The 26,739-nt window shown below is 51.6% G+C and overlaps 11 protein-coding genes across 11 annotated transcripts; 6 read left to right on the top strand and 5 right to left on the bottom strand.

The window, feature by feature from the left end:
- Nucleotides 1-4: 4 nt before the first annotated feature.
- BDR25DRAFT_291444 (transcription factor tfiiic complex a box associated subunit sfc1) lies at nucleotides 5-2,131 on the top strand (the record flags this gene model as incomplete). Its single annotated transcript, XM_033688587.1, has 3 exons — nucleotides 5-188; nucleotides 237-1,409; nucleotides 1,472-2,131. The coding sequence occupies exons 1-3, from the start codon at nucleotides 57-59 to the stop codon at nucleotides 2,129-2,131; spliced, it is 1,965 nt and encodes a 654-aa protein (XP_033544834.1). The 5' UTR covers nucleotides 5-56.
- Nucleotides 2,132-3,343: 1,212 nt separating this feature from the next.
- Nucleotides 3,344-4,601, bottom strand: BDR25DRAFT_233624 (GNS1/SUR4 membrane protein; the record flags this gene model as incomplete). The annotated part of the gene is made up of 4 exons (XM_033685444.1): nucleotides 3,344-3,705; nucleotides 3,778-3,990; nucleotides 4,045-4,114; nucleotides 4,191-4,601. The coding sequence occupies 4 exons, from the start codon at nucleotides 4,599-4,601 to the stop codon at nucleotides 3,344-3,346; spliced, it is 1,056 nt and encodes a 351-aa protein (XP_033544833.1).
- A 279-nt stretch (nucleotides 4,602-4,880) lies between these two features.
- Nucleotides 4,881-5,885, top strand: BDR25DRAFT_358244 (uncharacterized protein; the record flags this gene model as incomplete). The annotated part of the gene is made up of 7 exons (XM_033695914.1): nucleotides 4,881-4,935; nucleotides 4,999-5,105; nucleotides 5,154-5,202; nucleotides 5,233-5,395; nucleotides 5,468-5,597; nucleotides 5,623-5,755; nucleotides 5,797-5,885. The coding sequence occupies 7 exons, from the start codon at nucleotides 4,881-4,883 to the stop codon at nucleotides 5,883-5,885; spliced, it is 726 nt and encodes a 241-aa protein (XP_033544832.1).
- On the bottom strand, nucleotides 5,788-8,464 carry BDR25DRAFT_60972 (protein phosphatase 2A regulatory B subunit). Its single transcript, XM_033698817.1, has 7 exons — nucleotides 8,362-8,464; nucleotides 7,886-8,266; nucleotides 7,173-7,790; nucleotides 6,777-7,121; nucleotides 6,559-6,729; nucleotides 6,380-6,507; nucleotides 5,788-6,333 (listed from the first exon to the last, which is right to left on the bottom strand). Exons 1-7 carry the CDS (start codon nucleotides 8,383-8,385, stop codon nucleotides 5,967-5,969), a joined length of 2,034 nt encoding a protein of 677 aa, XP_033544831.1. The 5' UTR covers nucleotides 8,386-8,464; the 3' UTR covers nucleotides 5,788-5,966.
- A 913-nt stretch (nucleotides 8,465-9,377) lies between these two features.
- On the bottom strand, nucleotides 9,378-13,571 carry BDR25DRAFT_305371 (phosphoribosylformylglycinamidine synthase). Its single transcript, XM_033690400.1, has one exon. It carries the CDS (start codon nucleotides 13,521-13,523, stop codon nucleotides 9,414-9,416), a length of 4,110 nt encoding a protein of 1,369 aa, XP_033544830.1. The 5' UTR covers nucleotides 13,524-13,571; the 3' UTR covers nucleotides 9,378-9,413.
- A 1,166-nt stretch (nucleotides 13,572-14,737) lies between these two features.
- BDR25DRAFT_374301 (phosphate-repressible phosphate permease) lies at nucleotides 14,738-16,685 on the top strand (the record flags this gene model as incomplete). Its single annotated transcript, XM_033697323.1, has 5 exons — nucleotides 14,738-14,846; nucleotides 14,899-15,803; nucleotides 15,888-15,996; nucleotides 16,044-16,211; nucleotides 16,264-16,685. The coding sequence occupies 5 exons, from the start codon at nucleotides 14,738-14,740 to the stop codon at nucleotides 16,683-16,685; spliced, it is 1,713 nt and encodes a 570-aa protein (XP_033544829.1).
- Nucleotides 16,686-16,858: 173 nt separating this feature from the next.
- Nucleotides 16,859-18,440, top strand: BDR25DRAFT_266448 (cytochrome c oxidase subunit VI). The gene is made up of 4 exons (XM_033686988.1): nucleotides 16,859-17,335; nucleotides 17,466-17,511; nucleotides 17,617-17,734; nucleotides 17,878-18,440. Exons 1-4 carry the CDS (start codon nucleotides 17,172-17,174, stop codon nucleotides 17,988-17,990), a joined length of 441 nt encoding a protein of 146 aa, XP_033544828.1. The 5' UTR covers nucleotides 16,859-17,171; the 3' UTR covers nucleotides 17,991-18,440.
- A 104-nt stretch (nucleotides 18,441-18,544) lies between these two features.
- On the bottom strand, nucleotides 18,545-20,179 carry BDR25DRAFT_60940 (glycosyl transferase). The gene is made up of 4 exons (XM_033698816.1): nucleotides 19,978-20,179; nucleotides 19,659-19,922; nucleotides 18,975-19,593; nucleotides 18,545-18,912 (listed from the first exon to the last, which is right to left on the bottom strand). The coding sequence occupies exons 1-4, from the start codon at nucleotides 20,132-20,134 to the stop codon at nucleotides 18,756-18,758; spliced, it is 1,197 nt and encodes a 398-aa protein (XP_033544827.1). The 5' UTR covers nucleotides 20,135-20,179; the 3' UTR covers nucleotides 18,545-18,755.
- Nucleotides 20,180-20,350: 171 nt separating this feature from the next.
- Nucleotides 20,351-23,235, top strand: BDR25DRAFT_344691 (uncharacterized protein). The gene is made up of 2 exons (XM_033693966.1): nucleotides 20,351-22,278; nucleotides 22,324-23,235. Exons 1-2 carry the CDS (start codon nucleotides 20,392-20,394, stop codon nucleotides 23,092-23,094), a joined length of 2,658 nt encoding a protein of 885 aa, XP_033544826.1. The 5' UTR covers nucleotides 20,351-20,391; the 3' UTR covers nucleotides 23,095-23,235.
- Nucleotides 23,236-23,523: 288 nt separating this feature from the next.
- BDR25DRAFT_305367 (flavo protein) lies at nucleotides 23,524-24,491 on the top strand. Its single transcript, XM_033690399.1, has one exon. The coding sequence runs from the start codon at nucleotides 23,650-23,652 to the stop codon at nucleotides 24,226-24,228; it is 579 nt and encodes a 192-aa protein (XP_033544825.1). The 5' UTR covers nucleotides 23,524-23,649; the 3' UTR covers nucleotides 24,229-24,491.
- A 320-nt stretch (nucleotides 24,492-24,811) lies between these two features.
- Nucleotides 24,812-26,652, bottom strand: BDR25DRAFT_344689 (uncharacterized protein; the record flags this gene model as incomplete). Its single annotated transcript, XM_033693965.1, has 4 exons — nucleotides 24,812-25,117; nucleotides 25,253-26,139; nucleotides 26,199-26,375; nucleotides 26,550-26,652. 4 exons carry the CDS (start codon nucleotides 26,650-26,652, stop codon nucleotides 25,001-25,003), a joined length of 1,284 nt encoding a protein of 427 aa, XP_033544824.1. The 3' UTR covers nucleotides 24,812-25,000.
- Between the last annotated feature and the right edge of the window lie 87 nt (nucleotides 26,653-26,739).

Raw genomic sequence — 26,739 nt, 5'->3', positions numbered from 1 at the left:
CTCACCACGCAAGAGCACTTGCATATTGCTGTTCATGCATATCCCCAAGCCAAAATATGGCATCAAGTGAGGAGGCCGACTTTCTCAGTATCCAAAACCAATCTATTTGCTGCGTCGAACACCCATGCATTATCAAAAATATTGACAAAGGCGTCCAGTCCTTAGGGGGACCGCTCAAGCTAGGTCAAGTAAATTTATCCCTATTCTATATCCATACATTTCTAACATCATTCTAGGCGCTGAGCTCGCAATACACTCATGACTCCTATGAAAAAAAACAGAGTAGGAATACGCAAACTCTTTCGTTAAGCCTTCGTCCCCAGGATCCTTTCGCCAAGCGTTTGCTCGGAAGTCCCGTGGTGACCGGAAATGTACTCCTCAAAGTCACTGTGCCAAAGCGGACAGGTCGAAGGAGGAAGCGTGGTACATCTGGGCCGTTCCTCCCAGAAACTGAGGCCGAGTCTAGTGGCAGTGGAAGGTCCACACCCCAGCCATCGCCGCCTGCGAACAACCCGAATCCAGATCCATCAACCATCTTTCGGAGTTTACAAGACAACGAATCTAACTACACCGTAACACCCGTCGGCATCATCGACCAATCGTATCGCTTCCGCAGTCTACCAGACCTGCAATGGGCCGCGTCTCCGAACCCGCTAATGCAAGACATCAAGAACCACATCCTCCCCTTGAAATACAGCCTCCTAAAATCCTACAATCTCAACACAAAACCCGGCCCAGATCTCTCCCGCCCCGTAGAACCGCCCCCCGAATTCATCCAAGTCCCCACCCCCTTCCCTTACCACTACCTCCAAAACAAAAGCATCAAATTCACCCCCGACGGCCGGGAGATCAACACGCAGAAACGCATGGCGCTCGGGGGGTACCATATCATCAAACCGACTGATCCTACCGTCCCCACAGAACCGCGATTGCATCTGCCACCGGAAGAAACACTCACACCCTATGTCCAAAGCATCATCGCGCGCATCCGGTCGCAGCTGGCCAAGCGACCAATCATCACCCGGCATATTCTCTACAACACAATCGGCTGGGCAAAACGCGATCGCATTCGCGAAGCCGCCGTCTACTGCGGGTATTTCTTCGAAACAGGGCCGTGGCGCGAAGCACTGATTAAATTTGGCCTCGACCCTAGGAGCGATCCTCAATGGCGTGTTTACCAGACTATTTCGTTTCAGTCATATCAAAGGACCAAACAGTCTCGGACGCGGAAGGCTTGGGATCAGTGGGTGAAGCGACTGGCCAGTATGCCGAAGACGAAGTTGGAGCAGGAGCATATTTTCGATGGGACGAAGGTGTCGAGGACAGGGAATACGTTTCAGTTCTGTGATATTACGGATCCGTTGCTTATGGGGATTTTGCAGACGCAGGATATTAGATCGACATGTGCTGTATGGCCTTCCCACCCCTATCTCATCATCGCGTCCAGCGTTTCACTAACACCCAACCCCAGCCAACCTTCCACGGCTGGTTCCACGTAGGCACCTGGGCCAAAGCCACCGTCATTCTCAAAGATAAAATGAACCTCCTAATCGAAGGCACCACACCTGACGACTCCATCTACAGTCGCGTCACCGCCTGGCCCGAAGTCTTCGACGACAAGGAAATCTACCTGACATACCGCCATGAAGCGTTAAACAAGGCGGTGCACCGCCAGAAGTGGAGAGAACACCGCGTGATGCATTGCGTGCGGTGGGCGGCGAGGAATCCGCGGTATGCGTTTGAGAGAATGGGGAGGAAGATGAGGGAGGAGGAGGTGTTTGGTGATGAGGAGGAAGATGGGGAGGCAAGCAGTGGAGTTGAGATTGAAGATATGGATGAGAAGGCTCAGGTTCCCGAGGATTTGACCGAGGTGCCGGACACGGCTGATATGAGCGACGATGAGGACGAGGAGGGCGTGGATGGTGACGAGGATGAAGAAGAAGACGAAGACGAAGACGAGGACGAAGATGAGGACGAAGACGAGGAAAGCGATGGCGATGGGAGTGCAGATGTAGATGGCAGGGGTCTTGAGGAGAGATCTGAGAATGGGGACTCCAGCGAAGCCGCATCCGAAGAACGGGCTCCTGAACGGCAGAACAGAGCCAGACCGGACATGATGGACTTTGATTAGCTCTTAGCCGCTCTATTTCGTGTGAAACACGCAAATAGCTTAAAATAAGTGCATGCATGCAACAGCCTCCCTAGCACTCGAACCAATAAATCTAATGGTCTTCTCCCAGTCCTCATCGCCCCCCTAAGAAGATGAAAACCGTCAACAAGAACAAACGAAATGTTCCAGCCTAATCGACATTAGCAATGTCTGTCATTGCTGCCTGGGGGCGTATGAATAAATTCTACCGGCCTACTGCTCTGTACATCCGTAGGAAGATTGGAGGTTCGCACATATGTGTTAGGTAGAGGTCGAGATAAAGTTGCAGGGTAAGTTATACCGGGTAATGGAATTTAGGATTATGCAAGTAGCCTACTTCTCGCACTTCTCCTCAGAAATCGCTCTAGTCAACCATCTCTCCCCTAAAACTCTCTCTAACCTTTGCATTTCCCATCTAACGCCTGGGAAATCACGCGTCACATCACGTACAGCAACGTCACTTGGCATTTCCGAGTCAAGTTTAGGGACCTTCACGTACGCCAACCAACCATTAGCTTAACATTACAGCCCTACGCCTATCGATATCAATCCACGCCTCGCACTATCGATATTTTAACCACACTCAGCAACGTACGCCACCCAATGCCCAACAACACCATTTCTGCCACCCTACTACAATCAACAACTAACAACAACTACCTCCGCCACTATCCGTCCGTTCATCATCTTACATATCCAGCGAGCACATACCTCTCCATAAGAGAGGCCAGTCGCCAGCCATTCGTGAGACCAAGAACCCAAAAAAGCGCATAATAATTACAAAGGAAGTATGTGAAGTGATGTGATGGGAAACTGTGTGACCAAGTGCTCCAGGCCTGCGGACCGCGAGCGTTCTATCCAGGTCGTTTTAGAAAAAGGAGAAGGAAGAGGTTGAATGCCAAAGATGGGGCAGCTCGGAGTGCTTGACAGAACAACAAGAACAAGGCTGTCTAATGTCGAGTTTTCACGGATAATCTTCCGTGGAAAAAAGATGGATGGATAGATGGAGGTGTTCTTGGGAGGTCGCTCGCGGGCCCATCGTGACAGCCGTTGAGCCAAACTAAGCCGAGAACGCAGGCTCCGAGCGGACAAGATGACCTGAACGCCCAAGGGGAGTAGGATATGGATGCATTAGAAGGGGCAAACCTTGCTTTACCCCATTCACCATCCTTTCCCCCACATCCAACCCAAATTCTACGCCTTCCTGCTTCTCGTCACCCGTCCATTCGTAGTACCATTCGCCGCCGCACCTGTCGCGTTCACGCCCACATTAGCAAGCGCATGCGCACCTTGGGACAATCTACGTCTGGCCTCACCAACCGTCGGCACTTTCTCATCCTTCATCTCCACCAGCGCGCTCGTAGCCCTACGACGACCCTTGGGCACCGGCTTGGAGTAGGTCGCGAAGTAGAAGGAGATGAAGAGCAGCAAGTATGACGAGAGGATGCAGATGCCGGCGATGGCAGCGAATTCCTCTCCGGCGCACTTGCCCATGTTGGGGAGCCAGGGCCAGTAGGTGGAGGTGAAGTAGGTCCAGGAGGCGAAGTAGACGAAGCCTAAGTTTGGGGGGTTAGTATGAGAGGGTTGGGGGAAATGAGGAGGAGGGTGTTGGGGAAGGGGTTGCGTACCGAGGTCGAGAACGAATTGGGTGATTTGCATGATGGTGATATACTTTTTCCACCAGATGCGGATGCCGCGAGCGCTCTGGAAGTAGTACCAGTACATAACAACATGAACCATCAAGTTCAGTACGATCGGGACCCACGAGACAGACGTATTGCCGATGAGCTGGGTGTAGCAGAGGAGGGCAGTGGCGCCATGGTGGTAGGTGTGGAGGAAGGCTGGCAGCCGTCAGAAACCTGTACTCCCAAGTAATACAAAAACCAGTGACATACTCAGTGGCTTCTTCTTCAAGAAGAGAAAGCAAGTATCAATCAACTCGACAAACTTGGTGAGGTAGTTGAGCTGTGGCTCGTCAGCGCGGCTCTCCACCTAACCCAACCCAACAACCTCCACTCCCCATCTCGCAGTCCACACTTACATAATACAGAACCACCATCTTATCCGTCCACCCACCCTTATGATCACAGACCGCAAAGAAAATACCATTCCTTGTCACCATAGGAATCAACTGCTCCGCAAAAAGCACCAACAGAATGAAGCTGATAGCGGTGAGGTAAAAGTTGTGCAGCTTGAACAAGAAGCTCAGCTTATAAGCTGGGCGATCGCGCATAAGCTCCCTCCCCCCGAAGATTACAATGTAGTAAGAGAGAAGTATCGCGGCGCATGCTTTGATGGTGGAAATGGCCGTGACGCCGGGGATGAATCGGAAGTCCTGCGGCTTGTACCCGACGGCGGATTCGTACACCTTCTCGAAAATGGGCCACAGCTGTAGCCCAAAGGGTCGATCGAGCGTCGGCATGCCGAATTGGATCCAGTCGGGAGTCGACATGGTGTGCGGCGTGCGGTTCGCGCTGTGTGGTTGGGTTGACGGTGCAGTAGCTTACGCGAAAAAGAGTTGTTGGAGAGAAGTCGCGCAGGGTGGAGGGAGGAAAGCTGAGGCCGGGAACCTTGGAAGTAGAAGTAAGAAAAGAGGAGAGCTAGAAAACGATCAGCAAAGACCGGGTAAGGAGTGACGTGAAGTTGAGAAGCACATTCGACCCCGGTGGTAGAGGTTAGGGTGAGGGACGCTTTTCATTGTATTTGCACTGCGCCGGAAAGGGGTGCGGAAATGAGCTTCGTCTTCCGTGTCTCCCGTCCACCACCCAAATCGCCCACCGTTTTTCGTTAATTTCAGCCTCAAAAATTACCAACTTGTCAACACGGGCCGAGGCTTTACATGCGCACAGCTATTGGCTACTTCGCCCCTGGTGTTCCCCTAAAAGGCACACCTTGCGAGAAATTCAGTCACGTGGAAGTAATCATGCTTGCTCATCCGCCAAGGCTCAACAGAGGAGTCCGCGCGCTCCGCTCCGAGGGACCTATCTCTCCTCGTGATGCCTAGGCAATCTCGTCCCAACATGAAAGCCTTTCATATGAAAGGCCGCGCCCAAGTGAATCTTTACATTCCGTGTCTATCTGAGTCGTAGGAAAAGCCTGCCCATCTTCTGCCCCCCCCGCTCCCCCTCCCCCAATCCAGCGCCCCCGAAGGAAAAGCAGACGCCACGTGCGCCCTACCATAAACCCATCAATCGCTATAGTTTCGCTTTTGGCAGGCTCGAAGGCAGCCTTCATTGGCCCTCCAAGGTCGGAGAGAGAGAGAGAGAGAGAGAGAAGAAAGGTAGTTAAAGAGAAGAAGGGCATCCAACCCACATGAAGGGCGGCCTCTACCACCAAACCGCCAAAACCAAAGTATCGCAACTACAGCCGAATCGAACATGATGATGGGAAGAAGAGAAATGGGGTAAAGGGCGCCTTGTGCTGGGAAAAGAAGAATGTATATCGTAAAGTGCTCAGTCATGGACAGGTGCTAGAGAACTCTGGTCGCTGTCCCGCCAGAGGAAGGCCGTACGGGTCCGGAAGGCGCCCCGACGCCAGAGCTGCTGCGAGAAACCGATGGAGAGACGAGACTGCCCGAAGATCCAGGACGACTGTTGCTTCGGGGCCGTCCGCTAGACCGTCGTGTTTGTGGTTCCTCTTGCGATGAGTGGTGTCGGCGCTGCGAAAAGCGAGCACAAACAAGTCAGATCTTGAAACCGAATCCAATGCAATTCTCAACAAGAGGAAATTGGCCTAGGGATCTAGGGATAGAATTAAGAGTACAATGATTCGGCCATAGAAAAAGTTCATCCCTCGACGACTTTTAAGGACTTAAGAATCAACGTACCGAAGTCTGACTGTTCTGCCGCTCATACTCCTTCGGCCTCTTGTGACTTGATGCCGTCCCATCGTCCTGAAGGCGGAGTGCTTCAAGGCGTCTCTGGCTGTCCTGGCTCAATGGATCCGAATCATCTATCCGCATTGGAGAGCCGACCTTGGAGATTGACGGGGCCTTGGATTCCACCTTTCCATTCTGTTTTGCCTCTGCTAGCTTTGCGAGTTTGTCCCAACGATCTTGACGAGTTTGCTGTCTCTCGCCGGCATTGTTCTGGGACTCGGCGTAATCGTGCGAGCAGTCGTCGAAGAGTTGGGGATTTACTTCCATGAATAGCTTCATGGCATTATATACCATACCGTGAATAGTCCTATAATATATTAATCAAGATCTCCGACGTTTTGAGTGCAATATACCTATTCCAGTGTCCTTTCGAATTCTCATACAGCGGTGCGAACATGATCGGCAAGATCACTTCGACATTGTCGCTTACCAAGTTGCAGAAGTATTCGTTATTCCAGAAATAGAGGGCTCGCTCAGCGACCTATTCGTGCGTTAGAACGACGAGACTGAGCAAACCAGATGTGTAGCATACCTGAAAATGTGGGCTGGCAACCGACTTCGCCAGTTGGTTGAATAGCGGTTCCTGGACCTTTGCGAACTCGGCAGGGTCCATGACCTCGAAAATGTCTTCGACCTCATTCAGGAACATTACCTCCTTGGTACTGTTGACCTTTGGCCAATATCGGAGAAGACCCAGAACAACCTGGTCAAGTTAGTTTAGCCTGATGCATGAAAAATAAAATGACGTACCTCTTCTGTCAACGCTGCGTCCTTCTCCAAGAACTGAACGATACAATATGCTAACTGCGGATGGTACATGCTCAAACTCTTCACCTTGTGCAGGGGGATGAGCACGCGGGTCAGGAAGAGCTTATGCTCCTCTTTTAGCGGCAAAGCGAACCCGTTGATGATGGATCCCAGAATTTCGAGAAGTTCGGCGATACCGTTGAAGCGTTCAGTCTCGTAGATGAACTGGAAGAAGACATTGTTGATGGAGCGGCGGATGTACGAACGCAAATTGAGGAATTTGCCGTAGATGCGATGGAGGGTAGTCTTGAGGAAGTCGCGTTCCCGGGGATCTTCCGAATCAAACAGCTCAAGGAGCTATCAGGGATCAGTATTATGCCAAACTAGAAGAGTACGTACAAAACCTACATTAAGCACAAAGCTGTGGTCAATGTATGCCTTGGCGATGTTGGTGTTGAAGTCCTGGCTTTCGATGAAGCGTAGGAAGAACTCATAGACAACTTGGATGTGCGGCCAGGCCACTTCCAGAACCGGCTCGTCTTCCTCGGGGTCGAATGCCTCGCCCTGAGGATTCATTGGCGGTGGGATCGGTCGGAACAAATTCTTGCTGAACATCTCCACCACGCGGGGATACATCTTCTCTGTGATGACTTGGCGATTGTTAGCAACGTAATCCAGCAGCTCATGCAGAGCAAGACGCTTGATTTCCTTGGACTTCATGTCCCCGCTCGCATCATTGAAATCAAAGATGATGTTGCACTGGTCAATCTTCTGCATGAAGAGATCCTCGCGCTTGTTCGGCGGAACTTCGTGGAAGCCGGGGAGCTTTTCTAACTCTCGTTGGCGCTGATCTGAGATATCAAAGCGAGAAGAGTGCTGCCTCTTGGGCGTCCGGATGCCCTCAACCGCATCCTTGGGTGTTGTCTGGAGGCGGTCGAAGATCAACGACTTCTGGCCCGCTTTGGGGGGGAGGAGATCGCCGGGCATGGTTTCCGCCGCGCCAGGTGGGGGAATATGCTGCACATGAACCCAAGTTAGCAGCGTGTTCGGCAGGGGACTTGGACGCACCGCGACAGGCCCAGTGGACCATGGAGAGCGCGAGGTAGACTTACTGGAGCGCTGGGGCTGATGATGACGCTGGGTGCCAATGGTTGACTGGACCGATGGGGAGTCCCAGGACCGCCGGCGCCCGCATTACCGGCACCGCCAAGACCCATGATGCCTTGCTGTCCTCCAAACTGCGATCCGGGGGTCAGGGAGCTGGGCAAGCCGGGCTGTCCTGCGGGTAAAGAGCTAACACTCCCCGCAGAGCTATCTCCTGAGGGTAGCGGCTTGTTCCGTGCATCTAGCAAATGTGTCTGGGACGACGTTGGCGTGGCGTTGGCCGAGCCGGACGGCGATTGCGTTGCGCCATGAGAGGGAGAGGAGGTACCAGAGCTGGAGTCCTTTTTCTTGGACGATTTGTTGTCTTTCGCTCGCGAGAGCTGTTCGTGCTGGGCATGTTAGCGTGGTGCTCGATTTGGACTACCGCGGCGCGACAGGGACAAGGAGGCTCGGCGGCGTTGGCAGGAACTTGGGGAGCGCTTACAACCCTTTGCCTGAAGCCCTTCATGGCTGCGACCTGCGCGGATGCACCTCGAGCGGCGCGGGAGTCTCACGGACACGGGAGGGACACGGGCCGAATACCTGGCTGCCCTCGAGGTAACCGTGGTGAAGCTTCAGCCCTGGAGCGTCAGTGTCAGAAGAACCAAAGCGAACGCTGCAAGCTATCTAAGTGTGTTGTGGTGACAGTGGTGATCGTAGAGTCAGGCAGACATGGGTGACAGAGGATGTGGTGACGGGTTGAGGGTGGTGATTCAAGTGTGAGAATGGACGAGGGTCGCGATACTGTGGGCGCTCAGGAGGGCTAGCGGGAGCCTGGGGGCAGCCGCCGATGACGCACGGGTGCGAGGCTAGAGTGAAAGACAAGGTCAATTTCGGCGAGAGAAGAAGATAAATGTTAATGCGAAGAGCAGGAAAGTCAAGGGAGCATGGAGGTCGCAAGCACAGGCTGGACGACTCCTCATCGTAAGTTAGTGGGTTAGGTCTAAGAGGGTTAGCTAAGGCGCGCACGGGCCAGCGGGGTCGGTTTCGCGGTGACGGGGAGCGTGTTCGTCGGTGCTGACCACCGCGCAAAAGGCGGTTTGCGAGAGGCGGTTTGAGGGCAATTGGCAGACGGAAGCAGACGCAATTTCGCAGCCTGCCTTTTCTTTTTGTCTATTCACCGCTCGCTCGTGCTGGTGGCGGGCGCCCGTTTCACCATATCCCTGTACTTCCGTCCAATCAGCAAAGGAGGAAGCCGCGAGACCGTCACGTGTTGCTGTTTCTCACTGCCGCGGTTTTGGATGTTCGTTGCTATAGATAGTGAGTAAACATGTCTCTCAGAGACGTTTCAGACTCAACCGGGAAAGCAGCTTAGGATCCCTCTCAACGCAGAAGAACCCTCAGAATCTCTGTCTGGTCCTGCCATTGTCACTTTAGATCTTGGAAATCAGTCAAACTTCCGTATCTATTGAGACTACAAGAAACTTTTTGACGAACACAACAAGATATTAACAAAGCAGCCTCCCTTTCTGCATCGAAAATTGCATCGAAGCCTGTCTACCCCACCCACCTCCTCGCACTCCTAAACAACCTACTCCACGGCCCCAATTCTCCCCACTCCTCCATCCTTCCCCTTGGAATCCAGCTCGCTACCTCCCTCAAAATCGTCCTCTCAGGATGCGGCATCAGCGCCAGCACTCTGCCATTCTTACTTCTCACACCCGTAACTCCCTGTGGACTACCATTAGGATTGAAGGGATACCTTTCCGTGGGCGTGCCATAGTTGTCCACATATCGAAAGCTCACAAGCCCCTCGTCATATAACGCTTCAGGCGTGGCTGTAGATGAAACCGACGACGGGAATGTTGCACGGCCTTCTCCGTGGGCGGTGACGATGGGGAGAGTGGAGCCATTCATGCCGTGTAGGAAAACGCTTGGTTCTTTTCCAGGGCCTTTGGGATCTAGGACTTCGACCATGCAGACACGGGCTTCGTACTGCTCGCTCGTGTTGCGTTCGAAGCTCGGCCAGAGATTTGCTCCTGGGATGAGCCCTTTGAGTTTGGAGAGAAATTGGCAGCCGTTACAGACGCCGAGGGTGAAGGTATCAGGTCGTTGAAAGAACTGCTCGAACTCTTTCCTAGTGTTTGGATGGAGGAGGACGGACTTCGCCCAGCCTTGGCCAGCGCCTAAGACATCGCCGTATGAGAAGCCACCGCAGGCTGCGAGACCAACATATCTTGCGAGCGATTCGCGTCCAGATATGATATCAGTCATATGTACATCCACAGCTGCGAATCCTGCCATATGGAAGGCGAATGCCATCTCAGCTTGCCCGTTCACTCCCTCTTCCCTAAGGATAGCTACTCTTGGCTTAGCCGAGAATGCGGACGAGATGGTTGTCTTGAACGGAAGGACATTGTCCTTTGGATTAAATGAGAGTCTGTAGGATAGACCTGGGTCTTTATCATCCAGGATATTCAAAAATTCCGTATCTGCGCACTCTGGATTGTCACGCAGTCGTTGAAGCTGATGTGATGTCGCTGCCCACCTCTGTTGGAGCGATTGTCGAGTATTTCGATAGACAGTCTGTGTGCCGAAGCGGAAAGAGATTTCTTGTTTTGAGGATGCTGGAACGCGCCCAATCTTCTTGATCATGCCTGGAGGTGGACCGCAAGTAGCGAAACAACGGATGAAGCCAATCTCATCTTCTTTTCTCACCTGGAAGACAGCCCCTAATTCTTCGTTGAAGAGGGTCTCAATCACGTCCTTAGGGTCGCTTGATCGGCAGATGCCATCCAGCATGACTTCCAGTCCGCATCGGCCAGCGAACATCATTTCCACCAAAGTGGTAAACAGTCCTCCGTCGGACCTGTCATGGTAGGCCAAGACAACGCCTGACTCGTGCAGTTGCTCAATGGCATCGTAGAAATCCTTAAGCACATCCGGGTCATACACATCAGGTGCTTCGTCTCCCACCTGGCTGAATGTCTGAGCTAAAGCAGATCCACCCATGTGTTTCCTGCCTTCTGCTAGGTCCACGAAAAGCAAGATCGTTTCACCGACATCTTCCAATCGTTCGAGGGCAGGGGTCCATGTCCGATCGATTCTCTCTACTGGAGCAAACGCAGTGATGACCAATGTCATAGGAGCAGTGACTTCCTTTGCTGCTTTCGTCTCTGGATCGGACCACTTCATTTTCATGCTCATAGAGTCCTTTCCGACAGGTATAGATATACCTAGTCTTGGACAGAGACCGAGTCCAATTGCTTCGACAGCTTCGTAGAGTGCGGCGCCTTCTCCCGGATGGCTGCTAGCTGACATCCAATTGGCTGACAACCTGATTCTTGATAGCCTATCGAAACAGCTCGCAGCCGCCAGGTTCATCAACGATTCTGCAACAGCCATCCGAGCTGAAGCAGCAGGGGAAATAAGTGCAAGGGTAGGCTTCTCTCCCATAGCCATAGCCTCTCCGGTTCTCACGCCCGACATCAACGATGTTGCAGTCACTGAAACGTCCGAGACAGGGACCTGCCACTTACCGACCATTTGGTCACGTACTGTAAGTCCTCCGACAGTGCGGTCTCCAATGGTAATTAAGAATGACTTTGATCCTACCGCTGGAAGAGCCAGCACTCTGTCGGTGGATTCTCTGATCAGTCCGTCTTTTGAGGTATCTGGGATATAGATTGATAGACTGCTGTCAAAGGCAGGCAGTCTGAGTTTCCTGGAATCGACGATTCGGGACATCTTTGGAGGCTTTCCAAACAAGATCGGCATTGGTAGATCGATTGGAGTTGGATGATCCTTCGAGTCTCTATCTGTTAGGACGAGACGTTGCTCCTGCTTAGCTTTCCCTACGACAGAGTATCCACATCGCTCTCGGTTGCAGATGGCCTTGAACAGGTCCAGATCTTGTGGTCCAACTGCGAGAACATAACGTTCTTGAGCTTCATTGCACCATACCTGCAAAGGGCTCATGCCTCTATCGGCACTATCAACTTCTCGAAGTTCGAAGACCGCACCGAGCCCTGAATCATGGACAAGTTCGGGGAGTGCATTCGAAAGACCTCCCGCCCCAACATCGTGAATGAAGAGTATTGGGTTCTTGTCACCCATAGATCGGCAATGATCGATGACTTCCTGAGCCCTTCTCTGGACTTCTGGATTGCCTCTCTGCACACTGGCAAAATCCAGGTCTACCTTGCCTTCACCAGATTGAATACTGGATGCAGCACCACCCCCCAAGCCGATCAGCATTGCAGGCCCACCAATGACCAGGAGATGTGAACCTGGGGGAACGATATCGGGGTCCTTAAGAGCGTGTTGGGGCCGAACTGTTCCAACACCACCGGCGATCATGATTGGCTTATGGTAGCCTCGGATTTCTGTCTCCTTTTCATTCGTGAAGACTCTCGTGAGTAGAGTCCTGAAGTAGCCGATGGTACAAGGCCGGCCAAATTCATTGTTAAAGGTAGCACTGCCAATTGGCGCATCAAGCATGATATCGAGACTGCTTGCGATATGTAACGGTTTCCCAACATCTCTCAATTCCCAAGCCTGTTCGAATCCAGGGATTAGTAGATCGGAAACAGTGAATCCGGCCAAGCCGGCCTTTGGTTTGGAGCCCCGGCCTACAGCACCCTCATCTCGAATCTCGCCACCTGAGCCAGTCGCAGCCCCGGGGAATGGTGATACGGCTGTAGGATGATTGTGTGTCTCCACTTTGCACAGGATATGGACCGTCTCTTTGGTTTCATGCCATTCACCTGTGAGATGATTCGGTGCCCAGAAGCTGGCGTGTTCTCCCTGTAGAACGGCAGCATTGTCACTGTACGCGCTTACAACATGCTCGGGGTGCCGTTGATGTGTGTTCCGTATCATTCCGAAGAGCGAGTACGGCTTCCGCATGCCATCGATGGTGAAGTCGGCATTGAATTGTTTGTGCCTGCAATGCTCCGAGTTGACTTGGGCGAACATGAACAGCTCTACATCTACAGGCCCTCTCTTCAGCTCCAGGGTGTATGCCTCCACAAGGTAGTCAATCTCAGACTTATCCATGGCCAAGCCGAGCTCACGGTTCGCATGTTCTAGCGCTGCCTGCGGACTACTGTATTCCTCGAAACTGATACTCGTAGCCTGCGCGGGTTCATGTTCACCGAATATGAGGTTGAGGTCGGGTACATGGCGGCCAATTGTCTGTGTCATTCGATCGTGAAGCGAGTCTGGGTGTGGTATCGAGTCCGCGTCGAGAGGCTTGTCGAAGGCTGCGGCGATGACCATTCCACGTTCGATGCGCTTCACGGCATTTTCCAGCGTACATGTTTTTGCGATCATGGAGGCAAGCGAGCTCCATGGCGAGATGGTTCCGGCGCGAGGACTGATGTAGAACAATACGGTGTTAGCATCTCGGGGCTCGTCGCTGCGATGAACTGCGTCGATGAGGGTCTGAGAAAGGCGATCCTGGCCATCTGGATAGTCCCCGTAATGCAGTATCTGCTCCAGCGTCTTTAGTTCGTCCTTACTCAGTTCTTTTAGTGGATTGATGAAATGAATCCAGATGGCGCGCACGTCGACAGCTCCAATGGCCTGGGCAAGTCGCTTGAGGCGGAAGTCTGAGTAGGCGAGAGAGCCCGGTAAGATAAGATACGGATCCTTTGAGGGTGACATATCGAGATGGTGTTGAAGGCTTCAAAGAGCGGCCAAAGAAGAGTGAGGCGTGCCCGATCGCGGGCTGATGGTGGGGCAGATTTTTTGTACCAAAGTTTTTGGAGGGGTCTCAATCTGTGGCGCTGTGGCAGTGCGCCGTCGCAGGCCGATCTCCCTGATCTGATTGGCTCAGCTAGTTGAAGATTGGGAAGTGGACGTAGGCCTTAGTAAAACAGAAACAGAGCATTCTCGCTTCTAGCTAGGTGTGCTGCAAATGAAGAAGTATATGATTTCTTCGATGGGTATTCATATCTTCTTCCATTTCACGAAGGGAAGAACGCTCCATGAAATTCTACGTTTCCGCGCTGCTCTGAGATTCTTAGGTCTATATGATCCTGGGACTGGCCAAGAGCTAGCAGTTGGTCTGCAACACTGTTGACAATGTGAACGGGACAGAAGTGAAAAAGCTCATATCCCGTGCGAGATTCAAGCAGACGAAGATGGCCTGCTCCTACTAATCCATATTCAAAATCGAAAGGCAGTAAAGCCAGCAATCAAAACAGTCGGCAAAATTCCTCGAAAGTCCGGGAGAAGAGTTGTAGCTACCTAAACAAAGGGAATGACACCTCCTGAAAAAGCAAGCTCACACAGCAGGGGGCACAGCGGAAATTAACTCAATACCTACCGTCAGTGTCGTTCTCACCACCATCTGTTTCGAACAATATCTGCTTCGGCTTTATCAATGGACGAAAAGTGGGGCGCAAAACGGGACAAATTTGCAGTTAGCAACAGTAACGGTAACCTACGATTGAAAACGTGCTCCCAGACCGTCTGCTCATTCGTTAGCAACTGTTCCTAGGGTGTTGAATCTAAGAGAGGACAAGGTGATAGAGGGCTTGGCCCGCCCTCGGCGCCAAGTCGGCGGAAGCTCGCAGGGGTACTTCTTGATTTGAATTGGTGTGTACTAACATCTGAAGAGGCCTTGAGACCAACCACACGAGTTGAGCGTGATAAGGCCCGGGATATTCGAGGCTGGAAGCTGTGCATAATAGATCTCCGCTCTTGGCGAGTCCTTGACCCATGGGACTCAGCTTTTTGGATCGGCGTGCATCGCGAACGTGTTGTGCAGGTGTTCCGTATAAAGATGCTGCAGCTGTACCCAGGTGCCTGGATTTCAAATTTGACAATCAAAACTACCAAGTTCCACACTCATCTCTCCTAAATCATTGGTTAACATGGCACCAATTACTGTGAAATATGACTGGATCCTGGCTATCACCACTATTGCCTTTGTTTTCTCTGCTTTTGGTAATGGTGCAAACGATGTCGCCAATTCGTATGCCAGTAAGCTAACACTTTGCTGCCCTTGGTGGTGATGGAGTTGACAGTCTTTTAGCTTCTGTTGCTGCAAAGACTTTGACTATGCCGCAAGATGGCTTCCTCTCCATCCTCACAGAGTTTGCGGGGGCCGTCGGTCTTGGGGCTCGCGTTACTTCAACTATTAAAAACGGTATCATCTCTATCGATCGATTCCGAGAAGGTACTGGCCATCCCGGAGCACTGATGCTCGCAATGGGTTGTGCTGAAGTGGGAAGCGCCACCTGGCTAGTGTTTGCGACTGGCGTGGGAATGCCAGTATCAACTACCCAAACTGTTCTCGGGGCCTTGATTGGTGTCGGATTTGCATCAGGGGCCAGCATCAAGTGGGAATGGACAGACGGGTCCGTTTCTCAGGTTGCTGCTTCCTGGGGCATTGCTCCTTTAATCGCTGCTGGATTCTCAGCTCTCATATTTGGGTCTCTGAAGTACTCGGTTCTTGAACGCAAGGCTCCTTTTGAATGGGCGATGCGGCTTATACCGTTCTACTTCGCGATGACTGGCGCCATTCTTGCCCTCTTCATAGTCGTCGAAGCTCCTACTGCCCCTTCCCTTGAGGAATTTGGAGCTGGTAAGGCGGCTGGGATTATTTTAGGTGTCTTCTTTGGCTGTCTGCTGATATGCTACGTCTTCTTCACCCCGTTTTTCAAGCGGAAGTTGGTCTACAAGGACCCTCGGGTTCGGATTTGGCATGTCATCCTTGGCCCAATGCTCTTGAAAGAGAACCCACCCCTTTTATTCCCGGGGAAGGGTGAGCAATACGTTGAAAACTACTACGAAGACGCCTATGGAGATGTCCGCGCCGGAACAAAGGATGGCGAGAACCTGCGTAGGCAGCAGATCTCTCCTCAAGGCGACGGCATAACTAAAACCTCGACGCCACCCAGGCCCCTGGAGCCAGAGAAGGGAACTGCACATGGAACTGTACCTGCTCTCTCTGATCTAGAGAAGGCGGCCCAGCTCGCAAAACAGGCGGAAGAAGATCCCTCTACCATCGCGCCACTCAAGCACAGGCGCAAATCGGAACCTTACGAACATTTTATCGGTCCTGTCCAACACCTGTCGTGGGGGAACGCTCAGAAATGGTGGGGTTACTTCAAGTTCGGATTGTTGCAGGGTAAGTAATTGCTACTTTTGAAAATGACTTGCGATTGAAATTCGCAGGTGTTACCCGCGACGTTATTACCCACGACTCGGAGCTTCTGCGAGCTATCCATGCCCGAGCTCACCGGTATGATGATCGAGTCGAACACTTGTGGACTTACTGCCAAGTCATATCCGCCATGATGATGTCTATAGCACACGGTTCAAACGACGTCGCTAATGCTGTCGGTAAGCTTCACCCTCCTGGTGTTCCCGTCTTAGAAAATACTGAAAACAATAGTGCCATGGGCGGCCGTATACGAAACGTATAAAGCCGGGGTAGTGAAAACCAGATCACCAACCCCAATCTGGTTCCTCGTGGTTGCTGGCTTGCTCCTGGGTCTTGGATTCTGGTTCTACGGCCACCACATCATGCGGGCGCTCGGTAACAAGATCACGCAGATGTCACCCACCCGCGGCTTTGCGGTGGAGCTGGGAGCGGCGATTACGGTGTTGCTGGCAAGTAGGCTCGGGCTGCCAGTGTCGACAACACAATGCCTGACGGGCTCTGCCATGGGAGTGGCATTGATGAACTATGACCTCGGAGCAGTGAATTGGCGACAACTCGCGTTCATCTTCATGGGCTGGGTGCTCACGTTGCCGTGCGCAGGCCTCATTGCGGGACTGCTCTGCGTCATGGCGCTGAATACCCCACACTTCTAAAGCGACATGTAGGGTATTGCAGGTGGAGTTTGTCGAGCATAGGCTGTATTCCTAGGACATACGCTGGTGAGCAAATTTGAGTGGGTTGGGAGAGACTGCAGCATGCGTTCCGATATATAATACTAGATATACTCCACGCCAGCGTACCTCGCTCGCCCAACTTACCCATATATTCTTGAGACGAGCGATGTGCGACGGTCCTGCGTGCCATAATGTCGTTGATGAGGTTGAGGCGCGGCCAGGAACGGGAAGCAGAAGCTCTGATCGGGCGCTCCCGCTTCCACTTCCCAGCGTCTTGGCACGCTTATTTCCAACCGTGTCAGTCCACCACAACCCAGCAGCAAAACCTAGCTCGTGCAGGAACCTCCCTCTACTTCACCCCCAACGACACCGTCCAGCACCAGCAAGCCGCAGCAGCCTCCCATTCCCGCCCGACGGATCCACCTACGCCCTCCGCAGCTCGTGGTGCCGCCATTGTAACGAGCCATGTCCTTCGTGCGTGCCGTCTCGAAGGTCAGTCGAGTGGGTGTGCGAGTTCCGGCCAGCCGAGTCGGGCCCGTCGCCTGGAGCGCGCAGCGAGCCTTTTCGCAGTCCGCCGTGAGAAGCAGCGATGCTCACGCCGAGGAGACGTTTGAGGAGTTTACTGCCAGGTATGCCGCACTGTTGGGATGGCATTGCCGGCCCGAGGAGGATGGGGCTCCCGAGGGGAGCTGGTGGAGCCATTGAGCTCAATTGGGCTTTCTAAGTGAATATCTGCTGACTAGTGTGCCTTCTGGGCAGATACGAGAAGGAGTTTGACAAGGTCAATGACGTCTTCGAGCTCCAGGTATGTTTCTCACGCAAGTTCCCGGAGCTGTCCGGCTATGACCTACCAAGCTCGGCGTTGGTGATTGAGATAAACTACACGGATAAGAAGCTGACGTGTGGACAGCGAAATTTGAACAACTGCTTCGCCTACGACCTCGTCCCCTCACCTTCCGTCATTGTTTCCGCACTGCGGGCTGCTAGACGGGTGAACGACTTCCCCTCCGCCGTGCGTGTTTTTGAGGGTGCGTATCATCATCACCATCCTCTATACCATAGTATTCTACCTACCGCTTTAAAGTTACCATTTCTCTACAAATCCCCTCAATTTCTGGCGAATCACCTGGCCCTGCCTCATTCCGCATGCTTACTAACCCGTCCCCGCTAGGCATCAAATTCAAAGTCGAAAACAAGAGCCAATACGAAGAATACCTGCAAGACCTCGAAGGGATACGCGAAGAACTCGGCATTCCCTTGAAGGAGACCATGTATCCTGAATAGACGCACCCTTCAACACGTCCGACATCCCTCCCCACTGGATCCAGACACAGACACAAATACAAATACACAAGAAAGCTCGCGTACCCATTCAATTGTAGATGCGGTGGTCATTTCGGTTTTAACTTGCTTTAGAAGGATGGGAAAAGGAGACGGGGAGGGGGAGGGATAAGGTACGCTGTATCAGTATTGGGGATTTTCCTTTTGTGAGCAATGACGGGGGATGGGTATGTATTGAGTCTGTGTTGCTCTTGGAGCTGGTACTTGGCGAGAAGAAGGGTGAGAGCGGTATCCCGCTGTAGCTGATGTATAGAATTTCTTTCCTGTTGGATGCATGATAAGCACATTGCCCTACATGTGAAGTCTCTGGATTTCGCAAGTGTCTAACTCTTCTACCAAAGGAGGATAGGGTGCGAATGTGGTGTCAAACCACAAACTGTGCTCATATCGCAGTACCCCCACGCAACGAGATATCATTTCCTCAACACGTAGTATACAAACGCTCAAATGCTCCAATCTTATGAACGCCAAACACCATTCCGTCGTGCAATCCCATTATGCGTTTCTGGACCCAGATCTATACAAGCCAGTTCCAATTCATCTCGCGTCAGTGCAGATAAAATGTGCAGGAGAAGTGAAGCATGCATTTACACCCGCTTTTCCTTCTCTTGCTCGCGACTCGCCGACCCGCGAGGTAGCCAGCCCCAAAGACGCCCGCAGCGCTGGCTACTAACCATTCATTTTGATATCAGATTGAGGGGAGGTCGGCTAATCCATGCCGACGTATTTAAACCACAGCGGACGACAGTCTTCCCTGTTCAGCCATTTTTCGCCGTCGGTGAAGCGGCCGGTGACGCAGCCGGAGCATTTGGGGCTGTTGGGACAGTTGAAGAAGGGAATGTGTTGGTAGCCGATGTCTCGGAACCTAGGGTCCTATTAGACACAAATGTCTTGAGAGGAAAGAGCGAGGGCCCTGACGGGGCTTACCAATGGATCTTGCTTCTGTCCTCAAACAACCCCAGGGCAACGCTATGCACTGGCGCATCCCCCCAGCGCTCATAGAAGAAGCCGCCTGCGCGATCCAGATGGTCGAAGTAATCTCTGTACTTCTTACTCCGCCAGAAACTCAAGTCTCCGATCTCGAAGTTCGACCAGAAATGGCACGTCGAGTATCCGTTTGCTTTCTGATGATTCTCCGGCCGCTTCTGACTATCCTCTAACCACTCTCTTGCGTTATTCGGATGCACATAATCCTTATGATCCTCGACGAACTTCTGGGTCTCAGGCCAGAGTGTTGCGACGCTCTCGGGAGAATCGAAAATGTTGATATTGAAGCCGTAGGTTTTGTTGTGGTCTTGCATCCACCGGAAGACGTCGTAGTCGATGTCGCAGAAGAAATGCACGTTGGGCTCAACCCGCCAGTAGTATTGCACGTTTGCGAGGGAGGGGTGCTCAGAGAACATGCCGCTGTTCCACCGGCACATTTGGTGGTAGGAGACTTTGGCCATGTACTGCACTTTTTGCTCTTCTAGAAGGGAGACGGATTCGTGGAAGAGGTCCATGTTGATCCAGGACGGGATGTCCCAGTGCTCCTTGGGGACGAGCTCTAGGGGCGGGATTATGTTAGCATCCGCTCTGCCAGTTGGCGGGGGATAGTATGATGGTACGCACCATACCGCACCTCCGCCTTGGTCGCCGCACGAGTCTTCTTCTTGAACTCGTCTGTGAACGGCTCGTCGTTGAAGAATGTCCACGGATAATTGAACTTGTGATTCCATGTCCGCTCGAGGTCGCGCATGCTCTTTAGCAAGTCTTCTACTTCCGAGTTGCGTACCAGGCTGAGGATCGTAGCGTTGATGCGAGCGCTGTTGGCGTTGTTGGGTTCATAGTTGTCACCCTCGACTCGCCGTAAGGGTTCTGGGGGTTCTCCAGACGCTATTTGCGGGTGTCAGCAGCCCAATTCCCTCCAAAGTGGTGGCGTTGTCCATACGATCTAATTGCGGGTCGTGGTCCCATTCCTGGAGCTTCGTCGCTGGTGGAGACGGGGGGTGTAGCTCGGCAGGTGTCTTGAAGATTTGAAGGACCATATAGAAGAAAATACACAGAGTAAGTGCGGCGAGCACCCGCATACTCTTTGGAAGCGCCATTGCGAGGGATGGCAAGAGTGCGATAGGAGGAGTCAGACTTCTTCTATATTCCCTTGCGCGGCGACTCCTGTTCCTGTGAATTCGCGCCCGGGCCAGTGACCATGCCTACGTAATACCTCCAAGGTACGTTAGCCACAAACGGTAAGAGCACGGGCCTCGGTCAGAACAACACTGAGCGCGTCTCACTACTTCCGACCTTGCATGAGGTTTTGGAATCTCCGTCGTGCGCCTTGGTGAGGATCGAGGTTGCTGTCAGCATGGCGCAGAACGCAAAGATTGGTGCCCTGACTGAGGACTTGATTCAGTCAATAGTCAAATTCGATCCGGAGACCAACCGACAGGCCTACAAGCACGCCAAAGATGTTGCGAAGCAGGGTCTGCGAGCACATCAGTATGTTCGGACGAATCAGTTCGACGTGGAGGCCAGCTTTAACGGGTTGGACGAGAAATTTCGAGTCCTGAACCGGGATGATCTCGCGGACGCGCTCGACAAGCGTATCAAGGAACTCCAAACCGTGCCCAACAAGTGGATACCGGAATATCTCTCATTGCTCTTGCAGCTCTCAGATCGGCCAGTAGAGAACTCTCAAGTGGAGGCTTTGGACCTGCTCAGACCTCCTCCATCGCCTCCACCACTGACGTGGGCGGAGATTGTCGCAGACGATCCATACAGTGATGAAGAGATATGGAAGGATGTGGACTACGCGGCAGAATCATCCGAGGAGGAGAGAGCTCCAAAGATCCGCGGAGGGCGGGGCGACAAGGAGGATTCTCCAGCGTCCAGCATCGATAAAGATGACACATTTGATCCAGAATCCTGTGTGATCGCAGTGGAAACAGATGCTATTGAAGAGATCACCAAGGCGCAGTTTTGGAAAGCTAGGCCTGAGGAAGACCTTCAGAAAATCGCAATCACAGAATTGCAAGCGATCAGAGAGACACTCTTTATGCTATCGGGGCTCCCGACATCCCTCTACCTTAGCAATGCAAAGAATGGCAGCATTCGCGTCTGCCAAAAGTATAACTTCAGCCATGCTATCACGACAACCATCGAAGACCTCCTTTCTCAATTGGCCGATATTGGGAGAGATCTTTATCGTCTTCGTCAGTGGACCCGCCGAGGTTCCTCGCTTCCGCTTATCCAGACCTTCGAAGCTGCCATCAAAGCTAGGCTGGGAAGCTACGATCAATACCTTGCCTCATTACAACAAAAATATTTAGTTCCAGATACTCCGATAGCAGTGAGCCTGCTTGAACTGCACCACGAAGTACGCACAGCCTCTAGACCTTTACTCCAGCTAGCGCAGCTAGTGGCGGACATTGAGCCTTTACTTCTTGTGAACCCCTTCGCTCATCTCGAGACGCTATTTGACCGCGCTGGTATTGCTCAGATGACCTTAGAATTCGACGTCTTTGAGTTCTTGTCCAAGATCTTCTTTGAATGTCTCCAAACCTACTTGAAGCCGATCAGGAAGTGGATGGAGTCTGGCGAACTTGGAACCAATGATGAGACCTTCTTCGTTTTTGAGAGTGACTCGGGGAGTGAAGTATCATCGCTCTGGCATGATCGATACGTACTCCGTCGAGGACAAGGGAATGCGCTTCGCTCTCCAAATTTCCTTCAACCTGCGGCGGGGAAAATCTTCAACACTGGAAAGAGCGTGGTGTTCCTTAAGGAATTTGGTATTTATGGAGCTAGTCTAGCTTCTTCTGGGCCGGAACCCAAACTCGATTATGAGACTCTGTGTGGGACCTCCTCGGAGTTGCCACTGTCACCATTCTCAGACCTATTCGAGGCCGCATTCGAGCGGTGGATAGAGAACAAGTTCTCCCTTGCTTCCACTGTGTTGCGCCAGCACCTCTTCTCGGAATGCGGTCTTTTTCGGATCTTCACCGTGTTTCATCACTTGTATCTCTCGGCAGATGGATCTGTCTTTCAAGACTTTGCGGATGCTATTTTCGAACGTATGGACTCGAGACGAAGGGGATGGAATGATCGATACCTCTTGACCGAGTTAGCTCGCGGCATTTTCGCCACCATCTTTGTCTCTTCCGACTTGGAAAGATTGGTAGTGCGGACGGCCCATATCAAAGATCATGGTCGATCAGTCAAGCTGCTAAAGAGCATTTCGATGGACTATGCAGTATGTCGTTCTTATTCAACCAAGTGTAGCGCTAACATGCGATAGCTTCCTTGGCCGGTCATGAACATCATCCAGCGATCATCGATTCCTATTTACCAACAGATCTTTACCTTTCTGCTGCAAACCTACCGTGCCAAATATCTGTTGCAAAGGGTGGCATGGGAAGATTTCACACGATCCAATGACGACCATTCGAGCCAGCTAAGCTACAAACTTCGTCTCCGACTCATGTGGTTTTCTGACATTCTCCGCTCATATCTTACAGAGACTGTCATTGCACTATCAACGCAGACCATGATTGCTGGCATGGAGAAGGCAGAAGATATCGATGAGATGTCTGACATCCATCTCAAATATCTCGCAAGGCTACAGGAACAAGCGCTCCTCTCCCAGAACCTTAAGCCCATTCACCGAGCGATCGTATCAATATTAGATCTATGCATCCATTTCTCTGATATTCAAGCGAAAGTTAGGCTGAAAGATCTAACCGCCAAAGCACGGTTGGAACGACCACCAAAGAGCCCGACTAAGACAGCCAAGACCCTCTCAAGGAGGAAGAGCTTCATACCTCTCGTTGAAAATCTCTCCTCGGATTCATCAGATAACGAAGTACACCCCGACGACTACAATGCATCTGGGGAGGCGAGAGCTGAGGAGGTGAGCTCGAACACACTGACCCAAATCAACGAGCAATTTGGCAGACTCTTACCGTTCGTAACGGCGGGACTAAGGAGTGTGAGTCGTGCGGGTGCCGAGCCGGTTTGGGATATGCTTGCTGATAAGTTGGAATGGAATAAGCCTAGGGATAAGTTCTGAGAGTCTCAGATGGGACGGGTCGTGCATTAAGGCTGGCTGGACATCCCGCAATCTCACGAAGTTTAGGAACGTTATTAAGGATTTACAGCAGCCGGAATCACGTTCTGTGTCACCAGCCAGTTTGAAACATACTCAACCGAGAATCACAGGACTACCTATTTTCTTTTTCAAGACACGTGATTGCTTGCTGTCCTGCTTCACCTGCAAGAACCCGAGCATGCATGCACATATCTGGCCACACCATCTGAAATCGATGCACATGCGGGAATCCCGATCGTTCTGTGCATATCAGATGATCGCGGAATTTCCCAACAAAGAACCCTCCACACCGAGGCAAACCTGGTGTTTCCATCTCCGCATCATACCACCAAAATTGGGAGCCTTCCCCGCAACACAAATATACCACCTATCCTAGCTCGATTTTTTCCCTCTCGTTCTCATTTTCAAGAACGGTGCAAGAACTAAATTCTTTCCAAAAACTATACCGCGAACATAAATACCCCATTTTCCAATACCTTTTCTCACACTTGTTGAATACCGCTATACCCATCGAAAATGCCTATCCTCATCCTCTACGCCAGCACCCACGGCTCCACTGCCGAAATTGCCGAACGCATTTCCTCCCGCATCGCCTCACAATTGCCTCCAACGGAAGTCCACGCTTTAAACGACATCGACACATCTTCCCTCTCTAACTACACAGCCATCATTCTCGGCTCCGCTATCCACGGCGCCGCCTGGCTCCCTGAAGCTTCGAACTTCCTCACTGCGAACAAAAATGCGCTAAACGCGAAACCGTTTTTCATGTTCTCTGTCGGGGCGCCGGAGACGATGCCGAAGTGGTTGAGGGGGAGATGGGCGCGAAGTGAGAAACGGAGGATTAGGGAGCGGGTGGAGGGTGTGCTAGGAGGGAAGGTAAAGGGAGAGGGTTTTTTTAGTGGGAAGTTGGATAAGGGGGATGCGCCAGGTTGGTTGCGGTGTTGTTGTGGGTTGGTGGGAGGTGGGAGGTACGGTGATTTTAGGAAGTGGGATGCTATTGAGGCGTGGGCGGATGAGGTGGTGGGAATTTTGAAGGGGCCAGTGGAGGGAGAGGGTGCTGGAGAGGGTGAGAGCCAGAGGGGGCTTACGGAGTGATTAGGAGGGGGCTGTGAAGGAGAAGGAAGGTGACGGAAGGCAGATTCTCAGTGGAAAAGTGCGAAAACAAGAACGCGGGATTGAAGTAATATTGTAATGGGACGTGTCAGAGGAAGTTTGACTGTTTACCATATTTTGATACCCGGATTATTGATATGGGACCCAGTGATGCCTAGATTGTAAGGCTTTTCCTTCACTGGTGGGTTTGTGTCTTATCAAATTATTTTTTTAAATATTTTTCCCTAATGCTCCCTAAGTCTCCCCAAGTCTCTGCGTAACTTGATAAGTCATCTGATGTAAATTTCGTAATTTATTCTCCAATTAACAATTCATTTTGGCACACTACAATACTCATCCTTTTGTGTCAAAGATCATTCATTATTCTCCATTTATAATTGTGGTTGAAAGTTCAGTGACAACTAGAGCCCGTGCTTTACATCTATTCCCAACAAGGGCAAGCTAAGCCGTATCTGGCAAGTTTGCGTCAAAATGAGGGACTTTTCTATGCAACTTCAGCTGGCACACTCCAGCACACAATCCGAATTTTCAACGCCATTTATGAGAAATCCGCAACAACTATTATCAAAATCCGTAGCAAAATCCAAAACAAAATATCTACAGTGAAAGGCGCGGCAGAATCGACACCAGAAACCTGCAGCGAGATTCGTAGTGAAATCCGCAGCAAGATCCACATTTACGTTGCATACGACTTTACTCAAAACCCGTAGCAAAATCCACTTAAAAGGAACGAATCGATCTGGAGGATCCTAGATTATATTCTACCCCGACTCCTAGCCGATAAATTCGCCGATATCTGCAATTCGGTATTACGGCCAAAGAAATTTCTCATTGTAGAGGAGAGAAATGCTGCGCCATCCCGCTGCACCCACTGTTATCGCGTTGTTGCTAGGCTTGCTAGTAGCAATTATCGTATATCATACGTTTGTGTGGGAGGGCCACCACGAGGGGAATCCGCACCCCGATGATGTTCCATTGAAGGAGGAGGTCCTTGGGATTAACGAACCTGAAGCTGAATCTCGAAGGAATCGAGGTCTAGCCAAACATCATCCGGAGGACACTTGCTAGGCATATTCTGGTTTCGTTGATATCCAGCGGAAGGAGGAGACACAGGGATTGTACTAGAGAAAACCCTGTTGAAAACATCTACCTCTGGAAGAAGAGACGACAAATCATGGGGACAAAGGAAACTATCGTCTAGGTGGTATCTCTCGGGAGCAGTTGGTGGTAGGACTACACGAAGGGGTTGGTATCCGCCCCAAGGAGGAGGTGTAGAGGTTTCAGGTTGGACGTACTTATTGAAGTCATCTACCTCTAGGCAAAGAGGCCGAGGATATGTTGCGCCAGGGAGATTCTCATCAATATGGTTTGGCTCAGGAGGCAGAGGTGAAGACACTACACGAAGAGGTGGGGGGAATGAACGAGGAGGCGCGGAGGCTCTGAGAGGGGAAAGCTCTTGGAAATCGTAGAACTCGTCCAGCGAAGGAGGTGGAGCACGATGACTATCACCCGTGAGATCTCCCTCAGAACTAATAGGTGGAGGTACAGAATCTGGACCAGGGCGATGAGGAGGGCCTATGGGATAAAACCGAGGGACTTCACCTGGCCTAGGACGGTCGGGTATACGTCTTTGCTTTTCAATTCGCTCGCGCTTGACCTCCTGACGTAGCTTCTCAAAAAGGATGTCGTTGGGGTCTTCGGCAGGACGTTTTACTCCAGGGTTGAGTCTGAACAAGTTGTCAAGTCTTTTACTAAATTTCCCCTTCTTTGGGTCTTCTTTCTTATGGCTCGAGCATAACGTAATGGGGCTCTCCTTTCGCGCAGCTCCAAAAACGAGAACGAATCTATCTACGAAGCGCTTGTCGAGACGCTCTACAAGCCAGCTCGCCCATGCTACGTCAATGTCAGCGCCGTTATACTCGTTGGACCAAAATGGAAGAAGGCAGAAATACCTCTCTGCATGGAGTCCAACCGCTCCTTTCGTGTTTTAAGGGTAACCTCCTTGAGAACCTCACCTAGATACGATGCGATGAATTCATCCTGGCCGAATTCCTTGGGATTTTTAGCGGTTCTGCACTGGAACTTTATCATCTCTTCTTCCACAATCGATTGAGGAATATTGTACACACCTGCAGCCTTATTAGGTTCCTGTACAATGCACGCAACTTAATAGGAGAAATTCGAATCATGTTAACGTCCCGCCGGGTTCCAGCCCGAGCGTTGACATAGACTTTACTTTAGCCACAGTCCATGCCAGGCGGAAATATACTGTATGTACTCAAAACGTAAAAGGATACACTTACTAATTGCCTTGTAGTAGATCTCTACCCATGCTGGTTGATTGAAGTGCAGGTTTTTCATGAACAGAGGGAGGCCGTCGAATCGAGACGCGAGACGCAGTACCATTTTAAATGACTGACACTTTGTTGAACTTGTTTTAAACTACGAGCAGATACAAGGGGGGCCAGCCTTTTATTACCTACAACAGACCAT

The sequence above is a fragment of the Lindgomyces ingoldianus genome, assembly GCF_010093535.1.
Source record: "Lindgomyces ingoldianus strain ATCC 200398 unplaced genomic scaffold BDR25scaffold_27, whole genome shotgun sequence".
In the NCBI taxonomy this organism is placed as follows: Eukaryota; Fungi; Ascomycota; class Dothideomycetes; order Pleosporales; family Lindgomycetaceae; genus Lindgomyces; species Lindgomyces ingoldianus.
The sequence above is the reverse complement of the archived record's forward strand: the minus strand, read 5'-3'. Positions and strand labels throughout refer to the sequence as shown.

Excerpts from the sequence above, each read along its gene's own strand:
- BDR25DRAFT_344691 (XM_033693966.1), top strand. The coding sequence starts at position 20,392 with ATGGCGCAGAACGCAAAGATTGGTGCCCTGACTGAGGACTTGATTCAG. Across the intron at positions 22,279-22,323 it reads GCATTTCGATGGACTATGCA|CTTCCTTGGCCGGTCATGAA; the intron begins GTATGTCGTTCT and ends AACATGCGATAG.
- BDR25DRAFT_305371 (XM_033690400.1), bottom strand. The coding sequence starts at position 13,523 with ATGTCACCCTCAAAGGATCCGTATCTTATCTTACCGGGCTCTCTCGCC.
- BDR25DRAFT_60940 (XM_033698816.1), bottom strand. The coding sequence starts at position 20,134 with ATGGCGCTTCCAAAGAGTATGCGGGTGCTCGCCGCACTTACTCTGTGT. Across the intron at positions 19,923-19,977 it reads CCACGACCCGCAATTAGATC|CGTCTGGAGAACCCCCAGAA; the intron begins GTATGGACAACG and ends ACCCGCAAATAG. Across the intron at positions 19,594-19,658 it reads CAAGGCGGAGGTGCGGTATG|AGCTCGTCCCCAAGGAGCAC; the intron begins GTGCGTACCATC and ends TCCCGCCCCTAG.
- BDR25DRAFT_266448 (XM_033686988.1), top strand. The coding sequence starts at position 17,172 with ATGTCCTTCGTGCGTGCCGTCTCGAAGGTCAGTCGAGTGGGTGTGCGA. Across the intron at positions 17,512-17,616 it reads ATGACGTCTTCGAGCTCCAG|CGAAATTTGAACAACTGCTT; the intron begins GTATGTTTCTCA and ends ACGTGTGGACAG. Across the intron at positions 17,735-17,877 it reads CGCCGTGCGTGTTTTTGAGG|GCATCAAATTCAAAGTCGAA; the intron begins GTGCGTATCATC and ends CGTCCCCGCTAG.
- BDR25DRAFT_305367 (XM_033690399.1), top strand. The coding sequence starts at position 23,650 with ATGCCTATCCTCATCCTCTACGCCAGCACCCACGGCTCCACTGCCGAA.
- BDR25DRAFT_60972 (XM_033698817.1), bottom strand. The coding sequence starts at position 8,385 with ATGAAGGGCTTCAGGCAAAGGGTT. Across the intron at positions 8,267-8,361 it reads AGGGCTTCAGGCAAAGGGTT|CACGAACAGCTCTCGCGAGC; the intron begins GTAAGCGCTCCC and ends TAACATGCCCAG. Across the intron at positions 6,334-6,379 it reads TCGAAAGGACACTGGAATAG|GACTATTCACGGTATGGTAT; the intron begins GTATATTGCACT and ends AATATATTATAG.